The following is a 10,049-nucleotide window of genomic DNA, read 5'->3' on the forward strand; positions in this document are numbered from 1 at the left end:
ATATATATATATATATGATTGACTGATTGTTTGAAGACAAAAAGCTTTAAATCCTATTATTTAAATAACAAATCTTTTTCAGGGTGGTGTAGCAAGAAAAAACAGGAAGATTCGACATCGTGCAAGTACCTTGAGCACAGATAGTGGTGTTGGGGGCACCCCAGATCTGGAGGAACCTGACAGATTACTGGTAAAGTAGACAAGCAAAGCATATTAACTACTAAGTAGTAGTTGTAGCAAGATAATAGGTCACAATCTTAATTCAGTCCAACAGTAAAATTGAAATCAATTTATAAAGAAATCAATTGATAGTCCTAATTTGTGCTAGTTAGTCCTAATTTGTGCTAGTTAGTCCTAATTTGTGCTAGCCAATTTAAAAAAACATTATACATTGCCATAGTAACCAAACTATGGATTAGATTACAGTGCTGTAAAACATTATTTTGCTTGAGGTGGCCATGATAGAAAAAAAGTAAATGGGTGGATGTTGATTTAACAATTACTGAAAAAAAAGGAAAATGGATTTTGAATGCATTTGAACATAGAACTCTGAGATTGATGGTCTCAACCAAAAAGATAATAGTGTCTATAATATATAAAAAAAAAACATCTATTACATCTACTATATTTTTGTGCATTTAATATTTTCTATTATATATCTATATCTATTTGTTTAGATGTCAGTGCTTTACATAACTTTCCTTGCGCTATTCTTTATAGCCTGGCAGTACTGACATCGAAAGAACAGACAGTGGTGTAGGTTCCGAGACAAATGGACGCCGCATCCTCAGTCATTGCGATTCCACACCTAGCACAACATCTTGTTACGATTGCAGTAATTTTTTTGAATATCAACAGCAGATCATACTGTAAGTTGCCATGGTTCAAATTATTTAGAAATTGATATTTAATATCAAAATATTAATGCAAGACAAGAATTATGTCTCTCTAAATTTGTACATCACTATAGTAACACAGCTATAAATCTTATAACTTATACGTTACTGTGGTTACGATATTGATTTTGTTTTCTGTGTGACTTTTGTGATACTTTCTCAATTCATGAAAAATGCAGCAGCATTTTAATGAATTCTGTTAGTGATGATTTAGTTTTATTCCGACATTCAATCTGTCAATCATTTCTATATATGTGACTGGCTCTGGCAAAACCCGCCATTCGTCGCAATTAATTTCAGAATTTTGTACATTTTCTTGGTTTTGCTTTTTATAAAAGAAGATATTTTGAAGAACAATTCTGCAAAATATCAATCATTATATCTAACTGAAAAGTATTTTAAAATTATTTTTAAAATACAAATCTTAATAATAAATTATTGATTTTAGAATCTTTTGGAAGCTGTTTTCTAAAAACATACATGGCTGATATCCAATGAATTAAATATTCATAATTTTGCTAATACTCAACCAATTTCCATCAACTAAACAGTTTTAAAGAATTTATGTAGAATCTAAAAATTCCAAAAACTCAATTTTTAGATTTTCCTACAAACAGCTGGTTTTGCCAGAGCCAGTCACATATAATAAAGTAATCAATTTGCATGAGTGCACAAGGAGAATAACTTAATAGATAGAATTAAAAGATAGAATAGTCCATCTTTAAAAATATGAAAATATGTTTTCCATTACACAAACAATTCTGTATTTGTTTTACGATATATAAAACAGTATATCAAAGAATATTTAAATTAAAATTATTAAAAGAATGTATTTATTTTACTAAATTGTTGACTTTTGCATACAGTACTGTATAATAATTATATTTTGTATGTATATTATTTAATTTCTGCATTTAACTTTTGCTTTTTATTGATGTTATTTTGTTAATTGTAAATAAGGTATCTCACGGCCATAATGAAAAATAGCTTTGTATTTGTTGATTTGTGCTTCGTGAATAAATAATGTTTTACTACTACTTTACTAATACTGTACTTACTTAACATAATAGTATTCTTACTTGTTTAACATAATAGTATTTTTTTTTTTTATAAAGTACTGTAAAATATAATTATATATTATTAAATATTTATTAGAAATACAAGATGGAACTACATAATAAAAATATAATCTATGTAAAAATTAATTTTTTAAAAGATATTGTTCTTCGTAACTATTTTTTTATCTTCATAGACATGGTAGCGAATATTTATGTGAGAAGTGTGATGGGAAACGAACAACAAGAAAAGAGGCAATTATGGAGTTTGTGCAGACAGAGGTCAACTATCTGGAAGACATAAAGGTCATGCACAGGGAGTTTTATGTTGCCATGGAGAATGCTGGTCTACTTACACCAGAACAACTCAAAACGGTTTTTATCAATTTACAAGTAAGTCTTTTTACGTGGTCAACTGGAGAGACACGTTCTTCCAGAAATAATAGGGAGACAGATGTCTATATTATTTGGCATAAGTCAGTGATGATATCATTATTATTTTATATAGCGCAATATAATAAAATATAACCATAAGATGTGCTCTGTTTGACAGAAATGACATTAAATAAGAGATGATTTAACCAAGCAATGGTATACAGGTGTTCAGATTATTTAGAACCATTTCTATAGTCCAATTGCATAACTCAATTTATGATTAAATGCAGCATTGTAGGTAACACAGGAGATGTTTTTATAGGGTGCAGTATATGAAGCAAGCATGTGTTTTTATCTTTCTTTTAATTGATGTTTACATTTATTTATGATTTGATTGCATACAGAGCATAGCTTTGTAGACAAGGACCATTGGATGCAAATTTTTAAATAATAATAATAATGCAATAAAACTTATAAAGTGCCTATTAAAGTTAAAAAATAACTTGCCACCGGTGCTAAGAGATACTGTAAATTGAAAAACAGCTGCAAAAGAATCCCATAAAAGAACAGAAAACAGATTAGTGAAAATTTACAGAAATGGGTAGGTTTTTAGTTGAGTAAAAAAATAACTGAGGACAAGTGATATTACAGAGATCAGCATGGTGCGTAATTCTAAAGTATAGGAGCTGAGAAAAAGAAAGATTGCTCACCAGTACGCACATGTCTGTCTCATGGAATACGAAGAATGTTAGAATAAAAAGAATGGGTTGGAAGAGTAGTATAGTGAGGAGATGGACAAGCGAGGAAAGATAAAAAGTGCAAGGCCATTGATGGAATTGAAAGTTAGAAAGAGGATCTTCAACTTCTGTCTTTGTCTGACAGCAAAATACAAAGTGAAACAAAAATTATTTGTTTTGATTATTAGATTGAATATGTTGACTATACATATAATGATAAAACAGTATAAATTAAAGCTTTGAGATAAGTGCGAGGTACAGTTAAAGCTTTTCATTGGTAGTGCAAACAATTGTCAACTTGCCTATTGAATACATAATTGGACAGAACTAGGTAAATAGAACTTTAGTAAATAATGTTGGTTTTATTTTAAGGAACTTATTGAAGTGAGTGAGAAGTTTACGGATTGTCTACAGGACTGCCTAGAAAATGCGGCAGATGAAGATGACAATGTAAGCATTTTGTTTAGTTACCTTTGAAGTTTAAAAACCCAATATTAAATTAAGATGAAACTGTAGGCTTAGCCTTTCAACAAATATTCTAAATTGGCAGATAAAATTGCACTTGATATGAAGTAAAATATACAAAGTTAATTCACTTATTTTGTTCACAAAATTTATTACTATGATTAACATTGTTCTTGCGCTCTTTTTGTAGGATTTCATTAATGTAAATATTGGTAAATTGTTTCTGGAGAACCTCAGCATGTTGTTTCCTGCATTTGAAGCATATTGTGTCAATCAAGTAAGTCGCAAGGCCTAATTAAATTTAAAATAAGACATTTTAGAAATTCAGTAGTAACTGTAGACAACCCTTGGGCCTACCAGTATCAGAAACTCAGGAACAGTAACTGAACACAGACAAGCTTAGTTTAAACCCAGGTTAACCATAGTTGAACTCCAGGTACCAAAAGCAAATTTAGTTGAGTCACACTCGATCCTAACTGAACCTCAGGCAAAGCCAGTTGTATCCCTTTCAAAATCTAACAAACTCCATGCAACCATAGCCTAGGCCTACCTAAAGTTCAAGACAGGCTAACTAACCAAACATTATGTGCAGAACACAGCCACCTTAAGTTTTTTTTATAAAAAAGTATTAATAGTTTAATCAAGAAAATTGTAGCTTACCTTGTAAGAAAAACATATTGTCAAAATGTTACCCACCATACTAATCTTTTAAGCCCATGATAACTATGACCCTACAGCTTATACAAAAGAGGTTAAAGGTGAGCAATATGCAAATTTGACCATTGGCCTAATAATTCTAATTTTTTAATTATTTATTTTAATTATTTTATTAGAGGTTTTATATCATCTAAAAAATGGTGCAGTCTCAAAGAATTGGTAGTTTATCTCAAAGTCTCTGTCATGGGCATAAGCATGGCCATTATTATTCTTAGCATACATACTTATATTAAGTGACAAAAAATACCTTTGACTTAATTTTCAGCCAACTGGTGCTGCCCTCCTAAAATCTCTTGAAAGTGAGAAACAGTTGTTACGTGTTTTCCTTGAAGTTTCACAGAATGACAACCGGGCAGTTCGTCGACAACACTTAAAGTCATTTCTTATGGTGCCAGTACAGAGGAGTATGAGGTATTCATGATTCAAGGAACAATTCCCATCATCATGATCACCGTGATCACCTTCTTCATAATTGTCACAAGACAAACATCTTCATCCTTGCCCAGGAAAAGAAAAAACTACAGTAGTGAATGTTGAAGATGAAGACAAAATATCGCATTCAGACATAAAAAACAGTTTAACAAAGTGCCTGATTAAAATACTCAGAAAAAGTTCAGTCATTTAGAGCATTGTCTATCAAATAAAATAATGTTTGAAATGATTTTGGTTTGACAGTCTCAGATATTTTTTTTGCTTGTTTTATATTTGCTTGTTTTTTTTTTGTGTAAATTTTTGTTAAGTGTGTAATCATTGTATAGAATTGAATTTTAAAAGATTAATATTTATGTTAGGGTGCCCATAGAAAGTATGTATTTGATGGTTTTTAACTTTTTTAAAGATATCCGTTGCTACTGAACCGTATTTACAAATCAACGCCCGCTTGGCATGATGATAGAGAGCGTTTGCAAGAAGGTCAGAGGAGAACAGAAGACTTTTTGGAAGAAGTAAATGTGGTAAGTTATTTTTTTTTAAATTTTTACTTATTAACATTTTTTATTGGACTTGGCTGTTATTTGCTCGTTTTTACTTCCAGAGAACAGCTTCTGCAACTATCATCATGGGATAGGCAGACCATGGAAAACTGGAATGAAGTGATATGCAGAGATTTCAAAGTTATTTTTTCCTTCTATCCCACAACTACAATCAACACCAGCATTTATAGATCTTAATTAAGTATTTATATTTAATATATCTTTTTTTATTTGACAGCAAAGTCAAGGTAGCTCTGCAACGAAATCTACAATAAAACATCATGGCTCCTTCACTACATCGATACCAAGCAATATCAAGGCAGAAATTAGAAAGGTGAGATCAAATGAAACTGTCTGACCTTCAATAAAATTCTTTGAATTACCTACCCATTTTATGTTTGCCCTAAAACTGAAATAAGCATTAAAACAAGATTACTCATTTGTAAATCAATACAATATTTATTTATTTATTTTATTTTATTCCTTTTTGCAATCAACGAATAAAAAGTACATAAAACCAGAACAAATTGCAAGAAAATCCAAATTAGAGCCAAGGAAAAACAAAAGCGGCATGGCCACTGTCATTCAGAAGGATGTGCTATTCTGTGATAAAGATATATTATGATAAAATGATATTTTGATTTTTTGACAGGTTGCGGTAGACAGTGTTTCTTGGAATCTTGAGACTGTACATCTTGTTCATATGACACAGCTCCTACTAGGCCCTGGTCTGGAACAAATATGGCAGAAGATGATCAGCACCCCCAGGCATGTGCCAGTCTACGCTGTGCTTGTTTGCACTGGAAAGGTTTGTATGAACAGCTTAGGTCTAGTCTGAAAAATTAGGTTAATCGTTTATTCTTTTAACAAGTATTATTAATCGGGCACAGACTAGCCTCGTTCACATCGAACTATGTCGACTAGATTATCTACTTGACGTCGACAATAGTTTCGACGTGAACGGTCAATTACGGCGAGATAAAGTTCATAACTCGACGATGGCTGTTAGCTCGACTAACTTGTAAATCCAGTCATCGTCAAGTTGATAACGCACCACGGGTGGCCTCAGGTCACGAATACACCAATCAGAACGAAGCCGGTTGACCCTTAGCAAGCTTGTCAGTGTAGGCCTAGCTTAGATCTTTATATCAATTATGACCGAGAAAGTACGCCAAAAGCGACATTGTTGGACTTATGAAGAAGAATTCGATCTTATTGACATTTGGAAGGAACCAGAGGTATGTGAAAAGGTGGAAGATAAAATGTACAGACAAAAAGCTACCATTCATGAGCAAATGGCTGTACGAATACGTGATCTTGGTCACACCGGGATCACAACCGCCGCTCTCGTGAGCGTAGTTGGTCCAGCAAGGTATCTCGACATAATCGGACCATCGAACGCAATTAGGAGTGTAGCGCTGTTCAATAGTTTATCTACTTATGTCGACAATAACCGATGTGAACCAAGCTACTGGGTCGACAAATAGTCAGTTAACCAACTGACTGTCCACACTCTGTAAGTGTCTGCACAATGCAAATTCTGTCTGTTGGCCATAAGTAGCAGTCACAGAAAGTGATTCTTTTGAGTGACGTAATGTCATGTCATGGTCTTATCAAATCGGTGTGCTAGGAATCATTGACTGCCAAGCTATGTACCTTCTGTACTGTGTGAGAAAGTGAATGCAGACATTCTAAACACAAACCACATCTGCCACTAAGCATTTATATCAGTTTTTTTTTTATGCCCTTTTCCCTATTACTCTCGTTTGTAGGTGGAACGTTTTTCAGAGATTGAAGCCAACCTACCAAAAAATGGAATGCTCTTTCCTCATGTTGATGGGGACAGAAAAGCAGCGTTTGTTCTTGTGAAAGAAAAAACAGCGGGAAAATGTTCAGTTGTTCGAGTAAGTATTCAATCAATTAATCTATGGTTGTGCAATACAGTTTGATGTTAAAAACTGTTAACATTATTTTTACATTGTATTATTTTTACCATAGGAACCGTTTCTCCTTGGAAGATGCATTGTAAGTTCAGAGTCCGAGTCTGTGGATGAATTTACCTTGACGGAGATGGAAGGAGATACCATTGACCTAAAGGTACAGTGTTTTCCAGTACTTATCTACTCAAATACTATGAACTTAATAAAAAAGTTACCTGTCGGTTTGCACTGCGCTTTCGCTTATGCTGATCCCCCAGGCCCAGCCAAAAATTTCAAATTTCAATTTGAAATTTGATAAAGAAAATCTATTTTATCTATTATTTGAAGAATTGGCCAGTTTGATAAAAGGCAAACTACCATGATTCACAGATAAGATTAACAGACTTTACTCTAAAATGGGCAATATATATACATACTGTAGGACAAAGAACCAATGATAATGTACTGCAGAAGTTTCTGTTATTGTACAGAGATGAGTTCAATGACATTTAATTTTTTTTTAATCAATTTAGTGTGAAAACTCTGAAGATTGCGGTAAATGGTTGATAATATTGAAACATTACAGTGTTCAGCTCGGATCTTGGAGACGTCGTCGAAACGCCCTCGCAAACATCATGATAAACCACACGCTTAAATCTTGAGAACTGCATCCCAGTTGGACATTTGGTTCTCTACACACAACAGACCAACAGAAGTCATCTTCTATCATTCTCCTGATGCCAGTCAGAGCAATCTCACCGAAAAGTTGAGACAATCAAAGAGTGGTTTTGCCTCAAAAACCATATTTTTACACACAATGATTTTGTTATCTTTACACACGTAAACATCATGTTAACGCCACAACTCTTTAAGACTTGACTGTTGGTATCTTGCCCATACACAAACCTCCATTGATATCTATCTTAATTTCGCTTTCATTTCTTTAGTTCTATTATGCCAGGCACTCATTGCGCCCGATGGCCGAACACGATTCTATGAAGAACACAACGCGATGACGCGCACGCAACTGATCGTTCTTAATGATGATCCGTTCAGACGATCTTCGACAATCAGCAGATGGCGTCGCGTCGTCTAGCACTCACAGGGGGCGGAGTTGGATTCGCCGGTTGTATGACACAGCGAGTGCCTGGCTTTAGTCTTCGTAATTAAAATTACATGATAATGATAGCCAGAGACATAGATGTGATAGTGTTTTTATTTGTTCTTTATACTGGGTTTTCTCTTCAGTAACAAATTACTGTTCTCCCAGAGGTAACATATGGTACTTAGGTTTGTGTATTAATATTTCTGGAAGGGATGCATTGGAGTATCAATAACAAAATCATGAAACTTTCAGTACAATATGTGTGTGTTCTTTTAGGTAAATCCTCTGGTTGGTTGTTTTTCCCATACACTATGAGACAACCAACCACTGGTTTTACCTCAAACACCATATTTTTACACATGGTGTAATGAAAGCTTAATGGTTTTGTGTATTTTGTCACAATAGCCAATAATTGCCAGTAGCAAATTCAACACATCTTCACTAGGTATGTCAACCCTATACACAGGGACATAATACGACCAGTCTAAAGCCTTGTTTATATGTTAGGCTAGCTGGCTACGATCTCCACGATGCACATAAATTACACTTGCGAACCTTAGTCACCAAAATAAGGCAGCTTGATAATTTCATAATCTGTTCAAATTAGAGCAGATAAAATAGTGCTGCCAAGATTTTAATTGTTAGGTTGTGTAATAAATAAAAATATTTATATTAAATTACCATTATTAATGACTTGAATTAACAATTTTTAAATAAAAAATGTTGTTCAATATGCTACACTTTCTTTAAACATTTGCACCTTAACACATAAGTGCATATTTTTTGGTTTTGGGGGAAGGGGTGGGGGTAACAAGATTTTGTTTGTAATAATAAATCAATTAAAAAAAAAAATAAACCAAGTGCAATATATTTGACAATTAAATTATTAACCAACAATCATGTTAAAATAAACATGTATTTTAAAATCTTAATGTAACTAAATATATATAAAAAAATTGGTGTACCTTTATCAAGTTTTTTAAGATGTCGCCTATTAAGATTTTGATAATCATTTTTAAATTTTTATTATAACCATATTATGTTTGGCATTGTTTTATTCTTATTTTATTTACAATTTTCATGATCATATTATTAAAAAATGTTTTCATATTTTTAAACCAATAATCATACTGTGATTCTGCAATTCATTGTTACTATTTTTTTGTTAAAAAATGTAAATAACACACATTCAAAAATATTAAAACTATGCCAACATTATTTATGAAACATCTAATTTATGCAAAAAAAAATATTATGGATATCCAAAGGGAAAATAAGGGTACAATTCAACGGATTTTTCAATACGTATACCCTCCCTCTAAATATATCGCTACATGGTCTTGGAATATATAATGGTATATTATATAATGGTATATAATATAATGTATGTATGAATTAATCCGTCCATAGTTTGAAGTTTATGTTCATACAGTTGAACTTGCCTAAGTTAAATCCAAAATGGCATTGAAAAATTGTTGGAATTAGATAAAATTTGACCTACAGATCCTTAATGGAAAACAACAATTTGGCATGTTCAATAAGATCGACGAGAAATTATTAAATCATTAAATATAAATACTGTACATATGTTGTTTTTAATTTATGCACAGGACTTAGAAATTATTTGACTTAGGCAAAGTCGACTTATGGTCTTGGAATATATAATGCTATAAAATATAATGTATTTATGAATTAATCCGTCCATAGTTTATGCTCATAGGTTTATTAAGTTTTTAAAATAAAATCCCTATGACATTTACATGACATTCCAACATAATATTTATCTTAAAAAAACATTAAATATAAATA

The 10,049-nt window shown here is 32.3% G+C and overlaps 2 protein-coding genes across 4 annotated transcripts in view; one reads left to right on the plus strand and one right to left on the minus strand.

Annotated features, from left to right (window-relative positions):
- LOC117104850 (guanine nucleotide exchange factor for Rab-3A-like) overlaps positions 1–4,264 on the minus strand; it is a gene marked incomplete in the record, with an annotated part of 63,885 nt that extends 59,621 nt beyond the window's left edge. Inside the window, 1 exon segment of the mRNA XM_033245697.1 lies at positions 4,189–4,264.
- LOC117104849 overlaps positions 1–8,935 on the plus strand; it is a 30,287-nt gene extending 21,352 nt beyond the window's left edge. For all 3 annotated transcript variants that reach the window (XM_033245696.1, XM_033245693.1, XM_033245694.1), the window contains exons 6-17: positions 83–190; positions 721–869; positions 2,149–2,344; positions 3,436–3,513; positions 3,719–3,805; positions 4,511–4,656; positions 5,084–5,198; positions 5,455–5,550; positions 5,869–6,024; positions 6,989–7,120; positions 7,215–7,313; positions 7,669–8,935. In XM_033245696.1, the coding sequence (XP_033101587.1) occupies positions 83–190; positions 721–869; positions 2,149–2,344; positions 3,436–3,513; positions 3,719–3,805; positions 4,511–4,656; positions 5,084–5,198; positions 5,455–5,550; positions 5,869–6,024; positions 6,989–7,120; positions 7,215–7,313; positions 7,669–7,797 (1,491 nt within the window). In that variant the 3' untranslated portion in view covers positions 7,798–8,935. The remainder of the gene's footprint in view (positions 1–82; positions 191–720; positions 870–2,148; positions 2,345–3,435; positions 3,514–3,718; positions 3,806–4,510; positions 4,657–5,083; positions 5,199–5,454; positions 5,551–5,868; positions 6,025–6,988; positions 7,121–7,214; positions 7,314–7,668) is intronic.
- The last annotated feature ends 1,114 nt before the right edge of the window (positions 8,936–10,049 follow it).

The sequence above is a fragment of the Anneissia japonica genome, unplaced genomic scaffold, assembly GCF_011630105.1.
Source record: "Anneissia japonica isolate Jap-2015-1 unplaced genomic scaffold, ASM1163010v1 scaffold287834_len5846547_cov211, whole genome shotgun sequence".
NCBI lineage: Eukaryota > Metazoa > Echinodermata > Crinoidea > Comatulida > Comatulidae > Anneissia > Anneissia japonica.